This window comes from Caenorhabditis elegans, chromosome III (genome assembly GCF_000002985.6).
Source record: "Caenorhabditis elegans chromosome III".
NCBI classification, from domain to species: domain Eukaryota; kingdom Metazoa; phylum Nematoda; class Chromadorea; order Rhabditida; family Rhabditidae; genus Caenorhabditis; species Caenorhabditis elegans.
In genome coordinates, this window is record NC_003281.10 from 3,375,849 (window position 1) to 3,393,895 (window position 18,047).

The 18,047-nt window shown below is 39.4% G+C and overlaps 3 protein-coding genes and 4 non-coding genes across 10 annotated transcripts; 3 read left to right on the forward strand and 4 right to left on the reverse strand.

The window, feature by feature from the left end:
* Window positions 1–1,547: 1,547 nt before the first annotated feature.
* On the reverse strand, window positions 1,548–14,122 carry hecw-1 (E3 ubiquitin-protein ligase hecw-1; the record flags this gene model as incomplete). 2 transcript variants are annotated; one of them, NM_001330981.3, is made up of 22 exons in its annotated part: window positions 14,070–14,122; window positions 12,951–13,035; window positions 12,687–12,899; window positions 11,596–11,977; window positions 11,065–11,489; window positions 8,233–8,341; window positions 7,760–7,829; window positions 7,450–7,641; window positions 7,160–7,361; window positions 6,031–6,113; window positions 5,382–5,524; window positions 5,257–5,339; window positions 5,004–5,198; window positions 4,481–4,782; window positions 3,929–4,244; window positions 3,236–3,484; window positions 2,910–3,036; window positions 2,718–2,864; window positions 2,565–2,675; window positions 1,920–2,009; window positions 1,744–1,856; window positions 1,586–1,697 (listed from the first exon to the last, which is right to left on the reverse strand). In NM_001330981.3, exons 2-22 carry the CDS (start codon window positions 13,028–13,030, stop codon window positions 1,586–1,588), a joined length of 3,744 nt encoding a protein of 1,247 aa, NP_001317872.1. In that variant the 5' UTR covers window positions 13,031–13,035; window positions 14,070–14,122. The 2 variants fall into 2 exon arrangements, with proteins under 2 accessions (NP_497697.2, NP_001317872.1); NM_065296.5 differs by lacking the exons at window positions 11,065–11,489; window positions 11,596–11,977; window positions 12,687–12,899; window positions 12,951–13,035; window positions 14,070–14,122 and having other exon boundaries at window positions 1,548–1,697; window positions 8,233–8,347.
* On the forward strand, window positions 2,027–2,529 carry F45H7.11. Its single transcript, NR_052175.2, has one exon. It is a non-coding gene; the product is annotated as an Unclassified non-coding RNA F45H7.11 (non-coding RNA).
* Window positions 2,072–2,504, reverse strand: F45H7.13. The gene has a single exon (NR_052176.2). It is a non-coding gene; the product is annotated as an Unclassified non-coding RNA F45H7.13 (non-coding RNA).
* On the reverse strand, window positions 13,684–13,780 carry C56G7.4. Its single transcript, NR_052177.1, has one exon. It is a non-coding gene; the product is annotated as an Unclassified non-coding RNA C56G7.4 (non-coding RNA).
* On the forward strand, window positions 13,689–13,761 carry C56G7.t1. The gene has a single exon. It is a non-coding gene; the product is annotated as a tRNA-Lys (tRNA).
* elmd-1 lies at window positions 14,046–16,677 on the forward strand (the record flags this gene model as incomplete). 3 transcript variants are annotated; one of them, NM_065298.6, is made up of 5 exons in its annotated part: window positions 14,046–14,151; window positions 14,776–15,372; window positions 15,833–15,909; window positions 16,250–16,377; window positions 16,504–16,677. In NM_065298.6, 5 exons carry the CDS (start codon window positions 14,074–14,076, stop codon window positions 16,590–16,592), a joined length of 969 nt encoding a protein of 322 aa, NP_497699.1. The 3 variants fall into 3 exon arrangements, with proteins under 3 accessions (NP_497699.1, NP_001299864.1, NP_001299865.1); NM_001312935.3 differs by lacking the exon at window positions 14,046–14,151 and having other exon boundaries at window positions 14,806–15,372; window positions 16,504–16,592; NM_001312936.3 differs by lacking the exons at window positions 14,046–14,151; window positions 14,776–15,372; window positions 15,833–15,909 and having other exon boundaries at window positions 16,308–16,377; window positions 16,504–16,592.
* Window positions 16,666–17,939, reverse strand: mlc-4 (Myosin regulatory light chain). The gene is made up of 3 exons (NM_065299.7): window positions 17,835–17,939; window positions 17,369–17,716; window positions 16,666–16,914 (listed from the first exon to the last, which is right to left on the reverse strand). Exons 1-3 carry the CDS (start codon window positions 17,931–17,933, stop codon window positions 16,843–16,845), a joined length of 519 nt encoding a protein of 172 aa, NP_497700.1. The 5' UTR covers window positions 17,934–17,939; the 3' UTR covers window positions 16,666–16,842.
* Between the last annotated feature and the right edge of the window lie 108 nt (window positions 17,940–18,047).

The following is an 18,047-nucleotide window of genomic DNA, read 5'->3' on the forward strand; positions in this document are numbered from 1 at the left end:
GGCTAAGCAGGCAGGCGTTTAAACGCCTACATGGGAGCCCTGCTGTAGAGAACTGCCGAAATTTAAAAAAACTAAATTTGAAATATCTAACGCAGAAAAATCCCAAGAAATCCCAAGAGTTCAAGAACTTGCCCGAGAGGAGTACACTAGTGTCACTTGAATGAGTCATTTTTAAACATCAGGCCTGAAGAAACAGGATCTGAATAATAATAATAATATCATATTCAATGATTCATTCGTTCAAATTTTTGATATCGATATCAAATTTGAATTATTTTGCAGTGACAGCATCAACATCTGCATATGTGTCATGAAAGTTTCCTCAGAAAATTTAACACAACGGTCAAAAATTTCTAAATCATAAAACATCTTTATAACACTATTAGTCTTGGAACACATATATTTAACGCAAACTTTTAACCACTCATTTTTAATAAAAAAATATCCTAAAACAATTTCAGATTGACTTTTTCTAGTTGAAAGTGCTCCTATACATATAAACTTGTTGTAGGTACCTATTCAAAAGATCCTATATCTTTAGGTCATTTGTCTCCTATTATAGTACAAGTCAAAATTTCACAGGTCAAAGTATATTTTGCAGTCCACGTTTTTTGGACGCATTCACAATCTTTATAAATCATCTCTGTACGTGCGCAGGTTTTCAAGAAGATAATCATTAATCATCTTTTAATATGATCTTTGCAAAGATTTGATTTTATCATCTATTCGTATTGAAATTGCAATGGGAATTAGGACTTAAAACCGCAAAATTGTTCTTAAAACATCACACTTTTCGGTTCAATAAACTGTCATTAAAGCTACTAAACCAAGAAAATATCACAATAACAAGAACCAGCAAAACAGCAGCGAAAAAAAGTTTGAAAGCTTCTCGAAAAAAAAACCAGTCGCCGTGAGGATGCGCGGGGGGTTAACACAACAACTTGCAAGAAAAGCATGAAATGGTGACACCTTTTCACACAAAGGACTTCTTCTTTTGACTTCTGATTGATTGAAGGTCAAGTGACACTGATTGGAAAGGGGTAATAATGATCGTTGAGATTCCAATGATTCGGGAATTACGTAGATCATAAAGTGAGTGCAGGAAACTTTTTCAAAGTCTATTTAAAAAATTGAATTTTGAATTTCGCGCCAAAAGTAGAAATTTAAAAAATTAAAGTTTAAAATTTAGTTTGCGCTAAAATTTTATTGAAACATTTAAATTTCAAATTTAGATTTTTTAAATTTTGATTTTAATTTCGTGCCAAAAATATGATGAAACATTAAAAAATTGTTATTTTCGCGGAAAATTTTATTTAAAAATTCGCAGTTGAAATGTGAATTTTGCGGTCTCGCAGCGATGGGCCTTAAAGCTGAAAGAAGAGTCGCTTAGTGACGTCATAAGTGGCCTAAATACTCTCAAAGTCGTTTTTGGAAGAGAAGTGACGTCATTACTGGTCTATATACCTTTGTGGTCGCGCCTGAGAACCTAATGTGACGTCATCGGTGGTCTAGTTTTTTGCAGATGACGTCATCCTTATCATAACATATAAATTGAAACAAATTCATTCATAAATTCTTGAAAACTTCATTCTATCGAATAGCTCATCCCATTAACAATTGCCTGCTGAAGTTTTGATTTCAACTGCTGCTTAGTGTTATAGGAGGGTAGTTGAAGCCTGTTGAAACACGTATGAGCCCTGAACTCAAACTTCAAATATCGAAATTTCAATTCCAAAAAAAAACCTGGGAAACGACGTGGCATCTCCCCACTTCTCTATGCAAAACTTGCTTATTTCCTCATTGCCACGTAGCGCAGAGAATCCTTCAAAAGGAACTGATGAACTGCCGGTGACAAACTGGAAATTTTTTGTGAGATGAGAGGAGAATAAGATTCTTCAAAGAATGTCTATCTCACTTACCAACAACAAATCAAATCTTTCTTGGTTGGTCATCGTCTCTATCACTTCCCAAAACCATTCGACGACTATATGACAATCAGAGTATCCTCCCTGCAATTGGTATGATAAGGCGAGGGGGGCGATCAAAAAGATTAGAAGATTATGACTTGTCACGGGAAAGGAGTCTCTTATCCACCGCAGGGCGCTTCTAGCGCCCGACACCTCACGAGTTTGTTTTGGCAGTCGACAACCCGTGAGATGTCGGGTGCTGTAACTAAAACAATTAGAAGTGTGAATTGGGCGCCCACTATCTTATAACAATACAATTACAGCACCCGACGCCTCATGAGTTTGGTTTGGTACTCAACGGCCCGTAAGGTGTCGGTTGCTATATTGAAGTGATAGCAGCCGACACTTTACGGGCCGTAAAATAAACCCGTGAAGTGTCCGCCACTTCAAGACAACTATTTGGCTGAACATAAGTTCTCTCGGTCTTCAAACTGTGTCAGCAGTCGACACTTCACGGGCGAGTTTTCTTGTCTCCCGTGAGGCGTCCGCTGCTTCATTGTTAGAAACCAGCAGCCGACACCTCACGGGTCTTTTCTTAAGTTTTGAGTAAATCCCGTAAAGTAATAGCAGCCGACATCTCGCAAGTTGAAAACAAACTTTATAAATCGTATTGGTCCTCCAATCATTGAGATCCAATTCCAGTGATCCACTAAGAATCCGCTTCAAATCCGAACTTTCCAGTGAGTTTAAGAGATTATCATTCAATATCTAAAAATTTTGAAATATTTCCTTATTTTCAGTTAGTAGTACCTGATTAAAAGATGTCAATAGAATCTCCAATGGCTTCTCCACACCTCTTATCGCCTTTTTCTGACACATCAAATCGATAAATTCTGCTTTATTAGCTTCAGTGACCATTTGTGATTCTCCACCGGGTACAAGTTCTTGTTCGGCTAGCTGTAATGCTACGGAAACAATAGATGATAAGGTAAGGTCACTCACTTTTCCATTGACCATACTACTGTACACAAAGGACATTTCAAGGTCGACGACGTCGTTTTCCAAAAGCCAATTCATGCTTTTGTAGAATTCGGCGTCCGATTCTTTAAAGTCCATCAGGGTCACTGGTCTGAAAACTCCAGAAAATTTGAGAAAAAGGGGTCATTTTTTGTATTTCAGGCGGATTACAAATACTATTTACCGCCGCTCTGTCGTTTTTATTGAGCGCCCGACACTCCGCGGTGAAATGCCGGATGATCTGTTTAGTAGCGAAGCGCCCGGCATTTTGCGGGTCTTCTCGACCGAAATCAATAATTTTCAAAACAAACCTCTTCTGCAAGGACTTGTAGAACACATTCGTAAAAAACACATCAATATAGCATCGATGTATAACCGCCAATGCCAGGACTCTTCCACAAAGTATCAACCATTTTTTCTCCTTTTCAGTTTCACATCCACGTGGTCTCAATTGCAGATGATAGTCGTTTCCTTCGTACTCAAAATATCCATTTTTGGGATGAAATAGTTCACGAGAGAGGAGAATGAAGAATTCTCGTGATAGACCACCATAGTCAAGACTGCAAGAAAGTTAGGGAGTACAAATTGAAATATAGATCGTAAAAAATAATCTATGTGATCATTAAAAAGCCGACACGATCAAAAATTCAGGGAGGATTTTCAAAATAAAAAATTTTAGAAAAACATTAAAACAACGATAATTTAATGAAAAATTGTCAATGGACAATTTAAATTTTATTTTAAAAATTATTTGCCAGTTGAGAATTTTCTGATAGATTTTTCCGTTTTAGAGGGAACAAAATGTGTCCCATCTTTGAGCTCTTGAATCTCTTTTATATAAATAGCTATCAAAAAATTGTCAATTAACAAAATGTTTCTTAAAATATGGGTAACATTTTGTCAGTTGACAACTTTTTCTCTCACAAGCTCTCAAAAATGTGGAGCCCAAAAAATGGCACTCACTTCAACAACACCCCAGTTTGGAAATTTGGACCAAAACTTACGCCAACTCCCCTTCAAATCGAATATGCAATCTGGACTTTTTCAGTACAAATGGATCGACATTCAGAATAATCCTAAAAGCATCATCCAATAATCGATCTCTGGAAACTTTCCAGCAAAGCCGACTCGGCCCCTTGCCAAGCTTCTCCTTTTTCATATCCTCATAGAACATTTTAATATTATCTCCTTCTCCCGCTAGCTTTTCCGTATTCGAATCCAACATGCTCAGGGCTAGAGTGATATCTAAATCATTTGCTAAACTAGCCACTGCAAGTCCTCCAAATCTTTCGATTAGCATGAGCTTTTTGCTTATTCGTTCTGGAAAATATTGATTTTTGTAAGGAAAAAATATGTGGCGGATCCCGCTGAAAACCCGCTAAGTGTCGGGCACTTCACTTTGAAAAACACAGTGCGGCCGACACCTCGCGTGTTCTCAGAGGAATCCAAGAGATGCCGGGCGCTTTGGGATTTCAATGAACGCCCGACATTTCGCGGGTCCCGCCGGAAACTCATCAGGTGTCGGACGCTTCCAAACTGCACACAGAAAAACTCACCCGCAATCTGCGGGAAATTATCTTGCGCAATTTTCCTCAAATCCTCGCATTTACTAATCAATGCGTGATCGATTTTTCCTTTGTGCGCTGTTGAACTTCTACTCGGAACACTTCTGCCACGTCGTGAAGTTTTTGTTTCAAATCTTCTGATTCTTGGATCATAAAAACTTGTTTCCTTGTTGGCGTGATTCAAAAATACCGTTCGATTGTTCATTGTGATGCATTCCCAGCCGGAGGGCAGAGGCTGCGTGATATCGGCGAATAGGTTGACGAATCGGACGAATAGAGGTTGGTTTTCGAATCTGGAAGAGGAAAGTTTACATAATTGGAGTGGCCGACGCAAAGCAGGTCCGCGTACAGTCTCTTTTTGTAAATCGGTGTATTTCGGTGCGCACAGCCGACACCAATCGAGGCCCCACCCAATATTCGCAGAAGCTAAACACTTTTTATGAGCGGCCGATACAAAGCGGGTCCCCGCGCAATATCTCAGTGCGCGCAGCCGACATAAATCGAGGCCCCTCACTTTGATGGTGGATCCAAATCCTTCTGAATTCGATGAATCGCATGCCGAACCACAGAGCATTCGTTATAAATCTGCATTGCATCTTGATTCTCGTATAAGGCGGTTTTAAACTCGTCTCGTTGGAAAAACTGAATCAAATCGCTTTTTGGACACCCCGCCGATCTCACTGTGATTGTACGTCGCGGCGTGATGAAACTGAAAAAAACCTATGTTTTGTAAGTCGTGAAGTTTTGTAATAAATTCTCAAGATTACCTATTCCTGGGAGAAGCTGATCGGTCGGAGAGCCTCTTGTGAACTGGGGTCTCTGGTTCTATATGGTTGTTGTTGAGGGTGTCCTGTAAAGATTTTTTTAGCATTTAATGTTCAAATTTCCTTACCGGTTTAGTCCATCTTGTTTCCTTCGTGACATGGTTCACATAGAATTTCCGTTTTTTCGCGTCCAAATAAGTTTTCCAATGGGATTCTGGTGGCGTTTGACTTGATGAAGCGATTTCCATTATGTCAGGCGCGGATTTTTTACCTTTAAACTTATTGATTTAGCTATAGCAGCCGGCATCTCATTGGTTGTGAAATTAGGCTGACCCGTAAGGTGTCGGGAGCTAAAGCTTGCTTCAAGCAGGAGAAGCTCGAAGAAGGAAAAAATCCAGCGTGCGACATCGCATAAGTCTAGAGCGTAAATTCAAACCCGAAAGGTGTCGGACGCATTAACTTCGTTCACAAAAAGTTATAGCGCCCGACGTCTCACGGGCTATAAACTACCTGGAAATCCAAACCTGCCAGGTGTCGGCTGCTATAATTTTGTTCGAACTAGTGTTTAATAGAAATAATAATTCATACAGTTTAAAGCTAAATTTTGCACATATTGTTAGTTGAGAAGAGCATTCTAGCTCTATCCCCCAGAAAATTTGAGCATCCGACATCAGACGGGCCGAGAATTGAAACGCCAACCCGTTCAAAAAGCATTTTAGCGCCCGACATCGCGCGGGTTCTAAATTCTGACTTGAGAATGATGTTTCAAAAACTCACTGGTTTTTGGTTCAATACTGAAGACAATTTCCACGACGTGACTATGCGAGAAACTTTTCGATTGGATGTAATTGTTTTGAAGTCTGAAATTAGAAAAATTGGATTCATTTGAACTATGTCCTATAATGAGTCAAAAACTCGTGCAAAAATGGCTCTTTCTCGGGACCCTAGCACTGCTCATCCAACTAGTCCCAGGGGACAATATCCTATCTTTGGCCACGAATCTTGACATTTCACAGAAGGAAAATGGAGTTGGATGAGACGGAGTTTTTGGAAGAAGAAGAAGGACAGGGGGCACACAAATGTAATGTGACACTCTCTTATCTTCATGGAATTGGCACTAGAGACTAGAATTAGAAAAAGTTGGAAGAATGCTTTTTGTTGTTTATTGGGAAAGCAGTATTTGGGAGGGATAAAAAAAATTCAAAATTTCAAAATTTTATATTTTTAGAATTTCGATTCTTTGGAAACCCTACGCCTACATTTAAAACAAAACTCGCCTGCCTGCCAACAAGACGACCTACATATGCCTACTCTCATAACGAAAAAATACGTATGCCTGCCTGCAAGACAACCTATCCCTGTATGTTTTTTCTTGCGCTAACATGCGGCATTTGTCTGCCTACCTTTAAAGCTACCTGTCTACTGGCCCAATGTGAAATGCCAAGGAACAGGCGGTAGGTAGGCACGTAGGCATGCAGAAGTTCACTTTTAAAAACGTATAAAAAATGCGAAAAAAACGTGAAAACGAGAAAAATCTTCTGAGCTCTCAAATTCTGAGCCAACAAGTGCCGCTAATGTTTCCCTCCTCCAGAATTTAATCAATTCTCTCTCTCAGAAAAATTTCGTTTTTCATTAACAAAATGAAAGGTCAAAAATCGAGTTTTCTAAATTTAGAAAGTTTGGTTGGAATGCTTGAGCACTTGGGCTAAAGTGGGTGACGTCACACATGGCCTAGGAATTTTCTAGGCCAAGGGGGAAAATTTTCATAAGTTCTCCAAACTTTCAACAGTAATATCTCACTTTTTCAAAAATATTTAAAAAAAATAATTTTCTATATTTTTGTAGTTGATAATTTTTTATATCACTAAAAAGAGCTATAAGAAGTCCAGCAACTCAAAAAACTCACTGATTCGAAGCAATAAAATGATCGAAATTCAACTTTTCAGAGTTTTCAACCAATGAAATATGAAGGTCCTCAACATCAAAATCAAACTCAAATGAGCTCCGAAAAGAGCCATTCTTCCGGGAAAACGACCTCTTTTTTGGGATTTCTATTCTCCCGTGGTTCGTGTTGAGATAGACATTTATGTTCTCTGGTTTTTTGACTTCTGAAAATTTTTTGTTTTTCAGTCTACCTATATTGCTTACATGCCTATCGCCTAAGGTAGGTAGGCACATAGGCACGTGCAACCTTACCATGAACAACCAGTGATGCTGATTTACAAATCTCTACATTTTCCGATTTAGCCAGCAGTCTTCCTGTCATTCCATCAATTAATCCAAAATATACTTCAGAAGCATTTAGCAAATTTTTAGAGGTTAATGTGAAAACTACAGGGGAGATATGTTGTCGGAGGGATTTTTGGTCCAAGTAGAATGATGAGTCATCTGAAATTTCAAATTTTCAGAAGGTGAAATATTAGAAAAAAATATGTAGTACGTCAAATATTGTTCATTACAGTAAATGCACCATATTTTACGAGCAAATTTCGAAAAAAGAACCTACTATTATCAAAAAGACCAATCCAGTCTAAGCAGTTCTCCGGCTTGTCAATGTTCCACCAAACTTTTACTACCTGAAATTTGAAAAGGTTACAAAAAAAATTAGTGGTCAGTTTTGCAAATTTTCTTGCCAGAACAATTATCAAATTGGTCAAAGTTTTTGGTTTCAAGGCCTATCAATAGGCCTAAACCTAAGCCTAGGTCTAAGCCTAAGCCTATGCCTATGCCTATGCCTAAGTCTTGACCAAAGCTTAGGCTTAAGCCTAAGCCTGAGCCTAAATCGAAACCTGGGCCTAAGTCTAAGCCCAAGCCTAATCCTGAGCCTAGGTCTAAGCCTAAGCCTATGCCTATGCCTATGCCTAAGTCTTGGCCTAAGCCTAGGCTTAAGCCTAAGCGTAACTCTAAGCCGAAGCCCAAGGCTAGGCCTAGGCCTGCGCCAAAGCCGCTTAAGCCTAGACCTTAACTTAATTTTCTTACCTCATTCTTGTTTCCAAACGGATAAACCGCCGACTTTGATACAAAAATTCCCGTTTCAGAACCCGACGGCCTATCTGTTTCGACATCCATTCTCCGAAGCGTGATCATTCTAAAAACCTGGATTTCAGGCCAAAACTATATATGAAATGAAAAAGTTAAATGAGGGAGAACTAATAAATCTCTAGGCCAATGTTAAATGGCGTGGAAAATGTGGCCAAAAATGCGAGCCATCACAAAAAAGTCAAGGGAGGAAAACAAAAAAAAACAAAAAAGCGACGGCGGCGGCACATTTGAAGCAGACGACCGGAAACGGTGTCTTTTTCCTCTCTTGGAACTTGGCGGGGACATATCACGATTTCGTGTTACAAGTCACGAAATAGCAAGGATTAAGGAGGAAGGAATTTCAGAAGAAGAAGAAGCTGAAGCTTAAAGTCCCAGGGGATCGATCAATTTAGGATTTCTGACTGGCGTCGCCCCGGCCGATTTTCGAGTGGTCGGGGACAAATGGGACGACTTTTTACTGCTGCTACTCAAACTATCACAAATTATTTATTAAGGGTCTTCGAAAGACACTTACAAAAGCGTCTTGTTCAGAGAGCGGTGACGTCAAAAATGTGGTGATTTGCCGGAAACTTTAAATCCAGCAAATTGTCGGTTTGCCGATTTGCCGGAAACTTTCAATTCCAGCAAATAACCGGTTTGCCAATTTGCCGGAAATTTTATTTTCGGAAAATTGCCGATTTGCCGGAAATGATTAGAGAGACTTTTTAAACACTTTAAACTATGCATTTTTGAAATTTTCTCCCGTTTTTAAGATATTTTCATAGAATTTGCTTACTTTTCAAAATAGATGTAGGAACATCCATAGGATGCGTAAAATTTGCCGATTAAAATTGAAATTCTGAAGTTTCCAAAACAAAGTGCGAAACCACGATTTTCCGATAATTTTTGGCAATTGTCGTGGAAACTCATGGAAACTAAGGGCCAGCTTTAATCCTATTCCAAGCAGATTGTTATTCGCTCAAGCCTACAAATCAGGTTTGAGGCCGCAGGCCCGAATACTCTTGGAAACTGTGGGCCAGCTTTAATCCTATTCCAATCAGATTGTTATTCGCTCAAGCCTACAAATCAGGTTTGAGGCCGCAGGCCCGAACACTCTTGGAAACTGTGGGCCAGCTTTAATCCTATTCCAAGCAGATTGTTATTCGCTCAAGCCTACAAATCAGGTTTGAGGCCGCAGGCCCGAACACTCTTGGAAACTGTGGGCCAGCTTTAATCCTATTCCAAGCAGATTGTTATTCGCTCAAGCCTACAAACCAGGTTTGAGGCCGCAGGCCCGAATACTCATGGAAACTAAGGGCCAGCTTTAATCCTATTCCAAGCAGATTGTTATTCGCTCAAGCCTACAAACCAGGTTTGAGGGCCGCAGGCCCGAATACTCATGGAAACTGTGGGCCAGCTTTAATCCTATTCCAAGCAGATTGTTATTCGCTCAAGCCTACAAATCAGGTTTGAGGGCCGCAGGCCCGAATACTCTTGGAAACTGTGGGCCAGCTTTAATCCTATTCCAAGCAGATTGTTATTCGCTCAAGCCTACAAACCAGGTTTGAGGGCCGCCGCAGGCCCGAATCATTGGAAACTATGGGCCAGCTTTAATCCTATTCCAAGCAGATTGTTATTCGCTCAAGCCTACAAACCAGGTTTGAGGGCCGCAGGCCCGAATACTCATGGAAACTGTGGGCCAGCTTTAATCCTATTCCAAGCAGATTGTTATTCGCTCAAGCCTACAAATCAGGTTTGAGGGCCGCAGCCCGAACACTCTTGGAAACTGTGGGCCAGCTTTAATCCTATTCCAAGCAGATTGTTATTCGCTCAAGCCTACAAACCAGGTTTGAGGGCCGCAGGCCCGAATACTCATGGAAACTAAGGGCCAGCTTTAATCCTATTCCAAGCAGATTGTTATTCGCTCAAGCCTACAAACCAGGTTTGAGGGCCGCAGGCCCGAATACTCATGGAAACTGTGGGCCAGCTTTAATCCTATTCCAAGCAGATTGTTATTCGCTCAAGCCTACAAACCAGGGTTGAGGGCCGCAGGCCCGAACACTCTTGGAAACTGTGGGCCAGCTTTAATCCTATTCCAAGCAGATTGTTATTCGCTCAAGCCTACAAACCAGGTTCGAGGGCCGCAGGCCCGAATACTCATGGAAACTAAGGGCCAGCTTTAATCCTATTCCAAGCAGATTGTTATTCGCTCAAGCCTACAAACCAGGTTTGAGGGCCGCAGGCCCGAATACTCATGGAAACTGTGGGCCAGCTTTAATCCTATTCCAAGCAGATTGTTATTCGCTCAAGCCTACAAACCAGGGTTGAGGGCCGCAGGCCCGAACACTCTTGGAAACTGTGGGCCAGCTTTAATCCTATTCCAAGCAGATTGTTATTCGCTCAAGCCTACAAACCAGGTTTGAGGGCCGCAGGCCCGAATACTCTTGGAAACTAAGGGCCAGCTTTAATCCTATTCCAAGCAGATTGTTATTCGCTCAAGCCTACAAACCAGGTTTGAGGGCCGCAGGCCCGAATACTCATGGAAACTGTGGGCCAGTTTTAATCCTATTCCAAGCAGATTGTTATTCGCTCAAGCCTACAAACCAGGGTTGAGGGCCGCAGGCCCGAACACTCTTGGAAACTAAGGGCCAGCTTTAATCCTATTTCAAGCAGATTGTTATTTGCTCAAGCATACCAACCAAGTTTGAGGGCCGCAGGCCCGAATACTCATGGAAACTAAGGGCCAGCTGTAATCCTATTCCAAGCAGATTGTTCTTCGCTGAAGCCTACCGGTTGAGGGCCGCAGGCCCGAAAACAATTAATATAGATCCAAAAATGATATAAACTTTAAATGGCCATAACTCAGTCAGTTTTGGTCGTAACGACCCCATTTTTTTTCGGGCACACCCATTACCCGAAGGGTTGGCGCGGCTCCGCCGCGCTACATACCATCTGGTATTAAGACTTCTATATGCATCATCTTGTACATCCAAATCTTTCAAAACTTCTTCTCGATTAAACATCATTTTCCCTTTCACTTCCAGCCACCACAACTTATCAGAGTCAGATCTCAGCCACTGTTTGATGAACGCGTTCAAGTCCTGCTCGGTTAGATTATTCTCGATGAGCATCGCAGTCTGAACGTCCAGATTCAATAGATCTTCCGATGTTATCCAGTCGGCATGTTGCAAGTAGATGTGATCCATTGTAAGAACCTGAAAATTAGAAAAATTTAAATGCGGGAGAGCGTATTTGCATTTTATTTTTCAAAATCTTGAAAATGTCTATTATATCTCGTAAACCATGCCCACAAAATGGTACCTGCTCAAATCTCCGTGCACAAAGTTTAATATCAAATTCTCCATTGGTTTTTTGAACCATTTTGGGCTCCAAAACATCCGCTCCAATATGAATATTCTTGATTTCCAAGTTATCACAAATCCAATCAAAACTCTGTGCAAAGTTCAACGTATTCCTCTCAACTCCGTAGTTGGTTTGAAAAATCGATAGGCGTTCGACTTTTTTGAATGCCACAAAATTTTCACAGATGGCTCTCGAATCCTCAATCACTCCCAAATCAATCGATAAATACGTGATTATTGAATTGGAACATTTGAAGATGGATATCATATATCGAATCACAACTAGCATCGCATTTTCCAGATCGTAGTGTTCAGTGTAGAATGCGGTGCCCGAAGTTTTGCTGAAATTTTGAGAAATTTTATAACTTTGTCCAGAGTAGAGATATCAAGTTATTATCAACTGACAAATTAATAGTCTTGATGAGATCTGCATTTTGTCTTTTGATAACTATTTCGTAACTCCACTACAAACATAGTTAAAGCAACCGACACCTCACAGGAGATAATTGAAATTTAAGGCCTGTGAGATGTCGGCCGCTATAACTTTGTCCAGAGTGGAGATATCAGGTTACGTCAATTGACAAAATGCTAACCTTATTTCGGTGCGTATTTTGTTTATTGCCACCTTTTGTCGAACTCCACTCTTCATAGAGTTACAGTGGCCGATACCTCATGAGTTGACTAGGCAACTGAGGCCTGTGAGATGTCGGCCGCTATAACTTTGTCCAGAGTAGAGATATCAGGTTAGTATCAACTGACAAATTGATAGTCTTGATGAGATCTGCATTTTGTTTCTTGACAACTTTTGTCTAACTCCACTCCAAACAAGATTAAAGCAACCGACACCTCACAGGGGATTTTTGAAAATTGAGACCAGTGAGATGTCGGCTGCTATAACTTTGTCCAGAGTCGAGATTTCATAATAGTGTCAATTGACAAAATTATAACCTTATTTAGGTGTGCATTTTGACTCTCGACACATTTTGCCTAACTCCAGTCTGACCAGAGTTTGAGCGCCCGACACCTCATGGGTTGACAATTAGTACTCACCACTGAAATTTAAAATGCCCAATCTTATAAACCCCGACATCAGTGTATTCCAGACCATCAGGAATTCCAAAAACCCATTCCAGTTGACTACTCTCTCCAATCAATTTAATCTTCGGGTATTGAGAGTCAAAATTGACAAAAATTGATTTAACAGGAATACTCGCAATTCCAAGAGAACGTTTGATTTGATTAGAGGAAAATGATAACTGGAATCTGCAAATTTTCGGGGGGTTTTTCGGGTTTTTTTTTCTGAAAATTTCTTACATTTCTTTCAAGGTCAAGTGTTTATAGATCTCATTCAGGCAGACATATCCCAGATGGTGAAATGGGAACTCGTCTCCCATAGTATCTGAAATAAACATTTGGCTTGATCTCCAGGAATCGCAGGATTTTGGAAAAAATACATGACGTCACGTCATCGCAAATCTGCCGCGAGTTTTGTAGATCATACTTCATATGGAATATATGATTTTCCATTTTTCAAAAAATTTTGAAATCCCGGAAAAATAGTGACATAGACGTGAATAAAGAGATGGCGTGGCAATACTAGGAAATCGATTAAAACTGCACGTATTATATTTGTTTTTTTTCTCTTTTTCTCTTCAGCTCTCAGCATCTCTCTCTCTATCGCTATACGTATCACTATGGTAACAAAGAGGCTTTTCCTATTTTCTTTCTTGCTATTTTCTTAACTTTCGCTTAGCTTTTGGCTTTATAGTTTACAGAAAATCGATTTTTTTCAAATTTCTTGATTTTCTATGCAGAAATTGGTTTAGTAATTCGAAACCTCGTCCGATAAATGATTTATAAGTGAACGTATACTAGAAATTGTATATGTCCACGAGAAAGTGCGTTATTAAACGCGCGGGTCTTGCCACGATCGAAACTTTAGCAGCTACCGTACTCGCGCGTACGGTGGTTTTTAAATTTCATCGATTCACAACACTTTAGCAACGAAATGCCTGCGTCTTCTCTAGGCCACTTTTTTGCAATGTTTCCGCCGCCCGGTTAGCTCAGTCGGTAGAGCACCAGACTCTTAATCTGGTTGTCGCGGGTTCGAGCCCCGCATTGGGCTTATGTTTTTTATTTTTTTTAAATAAACACAACTCAACGTTTTATTCGTCCACCACCACTCCTTTACTCTAAACCCCAGCTGTCAGTTTCTACTGGAAGAGGGGTAACATGTACTTAGACTCCAACTACAAAACGTCCTGCGTCTCTCTTCTCTTTTGGTTCATTTTCTCAGCACTCTCTCATCCCAACACACCCTCTCGCACAACACGCCAGTCATTTAGAAACACGCTTTACATCAACTTCATGTACTTTTCACTTTACATCGAATTTTATGTTCTGAAAATTGATTAATTTAAACTTAAAAATTACCAGGATGGAAGCAGAGCCGTTGGAAACGGAGCAAGATGAATGGCGAAAAGAAAGAATGCGAGTTTTGGACGAGTGGTGTGAGGTACGTATTTTTAAAATTATTTTTCAAAAGTGTTTCACGTTTTTAATAGATTTTCTAAAGTTTAATTTTAATTTTTAAATTTTAAATACGAAAAATCATAGAAATTTTAATGTTTCGCTTAAAAATCGATATCAGCGAAAGCTTTTGAATATTTTTTGAGTTTTTGCGAAACAAATTTTTCCCAAAAAAATTCTAGAATTTTGTAAATAAACCAAGAAACAAATAAATCAATTTATCCTACTGTAACCTTAAAGGCGCATGCACTGAAAATGTGGATGGGTCTAACAGCGAAAAATTAATTTTTGACGAATATTGTGTATGCGCCTTTAAATTTACAGTAGGAAAATTAGAGATTAAATTTTTTGAAAGTTTAATTTCAAAAAACTAAAAAAAACTTTTAAACACTCGAATTTTCGTACTGTAAACTTAAAGGCGCATACACAGAAAATGTGGATGGGTATCACAGTGGAAAATGTATTTTATACAAACATTGTGTATGCGCCTTTAAATTTACTGTAGGAAAATTAGAAAATAAATTTTTAGAAGCCTGATGGCAGAAAAAAAGAAAAAAACTAGAATTTCCTTGAAATCTGGAGATTTTTTTGTGAAATTTAAATTTTCCAGATCGAGCTAAAAGGCGCAGACGCTCTCAAAATGGATGTAACCCGTGAGCCAGGCTCCCCCACAGTTGCCGTCGCCCCAGAAACTTCTCTTCAAGACCTCTACCCCCTTCTAATTGCCACGTCATCGTCCAACGCACCACCAAGTGCCACGCCCACCGATGACGTCACAGATCCAGAAGTACAAGTAGTTTCCCGGGAATCAATCGATAATCGATCAACATTCAATCGGATAATTGACGTTTGTCTGTGCAGGCCTGTAAAATCACAAATGGGCCCGAAAGCCTATACGGATAAAACGCTAATTTTAAAACTCGCTCAAATACCCTATGATCATGAAAACGGAACACACTGGCTTCTCCTCTCGGACTACTTTAACAATGTTTCAAGATCCCTGATGACGTCATCAGAATACTCTCACGTCACTAATCCGTCACGTGTTGGCGCGCATTGGGTTACTGTAGGCTTTCAGTCGGCGACACCGCACACGGATTTTCGAGGTTGCGGAGTTCTTGGCCTACTTCAAATGCACACTTTTACGCAGAGAGTACCGGCGAATTTACTTCGAGCAATTGTACTTCTTGCCACTACTGAACCGAATGTTAGTTTTTTATTGGGATTTTTGAAAAAAGTTGTAATAGAGCGCGCTTGCAATTTTGACAGTTTCAATTCGGAAAATTTGCAATTTTTATCAAAAATACGGTGTCCGGTCTCGAAACGACGAATTTGTGTTAAATGAGAAATGGTGTGCGCCTTTAAATAGTACTATAGTTTCAAACTTTTGTTTCAGCAGAATTTTCGCGAATTTTATGTGTTTTTATTGTTACATTTGAGTTTTTTCAATAAAGAATTTTTTATTATCGAAAAACTATTTAAAAAAACGATTAAAATTTTGCAGTAACGAAAGTTTGAAACTACAGTACTTTTTAAAGGCGGACACCCTTTCGTATTTAACAAAAAATTGTCGTGTCGAGACCAGATACCGTATTTTTGGCAAAAAAATGTTTCAATGCAATCGCGCTCCGTGCACTTTTTTAAAAAACCAATAGAAAATTTTCCAGGATTTCCCACTTGCCGTTGTTTCAATCAATATTACGAGTATTTTATTAACACAACTGAAGAAAGGAGCTCTTGATAAGTAAGTCTGCGCAAAGGGCGCTTGCTGACGCGTTTCTCGTGCCACTTGGTTTTTTTTGAAAAGAAAAAAAAACAGCACACAAGAAACATGGCATTTTCCTAAAAGTTTGAAAAAAAATTGTTTAAAAGATATTATACCAAAAATTCACAGAACTGGCAAAAACTTATTTTAATTTTTGTTTTCAGAAATTTTGAAAAAAAAACGTTTCTCCTAGAATTTTGGCAGAAAATTTTTTTTTTTCAACTAAAATTCGCATTTTTTCAAATTATTTTCCAAAAAAACACCAAAAAATTCAAATCTCGCGCCACTTGGCACATTTCTCAATAGAGCACATTTACAGCTTTGGCAACGAAATCGAAGGACTCTATCCATTCTTTTCTGCTCTCCATGCATCTGCAATGTGCCGATTTTGCTCAATTTATAAGTCACAAAAGTGTACACTTGCCAACACTCAAACTATTTTCAGTGGTTAGTAAACTTTTTTTTTTCGAAAATTGGGCAATTTTCTATGGCCAAAATCCCGGCAAATCGGCAAATTGCCGGTTTGCCGATTTGCCGGAAATTACAATCCTGAAAATGTTCAATTTTTTGCAGAAATAACCCGCCAACTCGAAAAATCTCCATTATCCCTGATAATGCTTCTAAATCCGACGAATGACGAGCTCATCAATACCCTCCTGTGATGATTGAAACTTCCCGAGAAACGAATCTGTGAAAAAATCCTTAAAGATTATAGCTTTAAATTACAATAAAAATCAACCGTTTTCGAGTTTATTTATGCACATGGTATTGGGGGAAGTGGAATACAACAATAAATAGATGGTGTGAAAAAAAGCATGAATGATAATAATTATTTGAGGCGAAAAAGAAAGCGTGTGTAAGCGAACTGAATCTTGAAAAACTCGAGAATTTTGTGTGAGTTTGCGAGCCAGTTTAAGCCTCATCCTTGTCCTTGGTTCCGTGTTTGAGCATACGAGTGAACTCCACGTAGTCGAATTGTCCGCCCTGAGAAAAAAAAAATTGAAAATTGGCTTATTTTTCAGGAAAAAATAAATATTTTAGGGTTTTAGGATTTAAAAAAAACTATTTTGCATTGGAAAATTTGGTAAAAATATGTGTTTTTTTTATAGAAAATTGTGTCGATTTACGCAGATCGTGTACTCCCCGTGGAGAAGTTTGCACTTTTTTCTGTTGAAAAAACAAGTAATTTCAACATCGATTTTTTTCCTTCAAAATCTACAATAAAAAGCGAAAATTATCGCAATTTTTTGCAAAATAAAGAAGCAAAAACTTCTTCACTAGGAGTACACGACCGGCGTAAATCGACACCAAATTTTCCGGCTGATAAATCGAAAATCTCTGAATTTTCCACGATTTTAAGAGGTCCAAAATCAAGCTTTTCGAGCCAGAAACTCCTGTTTCCCTTCTTTTTTTCGTTCCGAAGTTACAGCGATTATACCTTAATCGGAGCATCTCTAAAGAGCTCATCAACCTGTTCCTCGGAATATCTCTCGCCCATCGTGGTGAGCAACTCGCGAAGATGCTCCTCATTGAGTTTTCCCGAATTATCCTCATCGAAGCATTGGAACGCATTCCGTATGACTTCCTCCGGATCCGTTCCAGTCAATTTTTCACCGAAAAGTGTCAGGAACATTGTGAAATTGATCGGCTGTGCTCCGGGAGCCTCGTTAATCATCGAATCGATGAATTGTTCGGTGACTTCTTTTCCAAGGGAAGCGAACATATCCTTCAGATCCTCTTGATCGATGAATCCATCGCGGTTTTGGTCGATCATGTTGAATGCCTCCTGAAATTGAATTTATTTTAATTGTTCTTTAAAAATTCCGCTGAAACCAATGGATTTTTCGTCTTTTTAAATTTTTATTTTTTCGAAAAAAAAAACGAAAAATGAGGCTGTCACCTACTTTGAACTCTTGAATTTGAGCCTGATCGAACATGGCGAACACATTGGAAGTGGCTCTTTGTGGCCGTTGACGGCGGTTTACGGTTTTGCGGGAGGCCATGGCTTACTGCAAAAATTTGAAAATTTGCGATTTTTGAGGAAAAAATAAGGTCTCGACACGACAAATTTATGTTAAATACTAAAAGGTGAGCGCCTTTAAAGAGTACTGTAGTTT

Excerpts from the sequence above, each read along its gene's own strand:
- mlc-4 (NM_065299.7), bottom strand. The coding sequence starts at position 17,933 with ATGGCCTCCCGCAAAACCGTAAACCGCCGTCAACGGCCACAAAGAGCC. Across the intron at positions 17,717-17,834 it reads CTCAAATTCAAGAGTTCAAA|GAGGCATTCAACATGATCGA; the intron begins GTAGGTGACAGC and ends ATTCAATTTCAG. Across the intron at positions 16,915-17,368 it reads TTAGAGATGCTCCGATTAAG|GGCGGACAATTCGACTACGT; the intron begins GTATAATCGCTG and ends TTTTTTTCTCAG.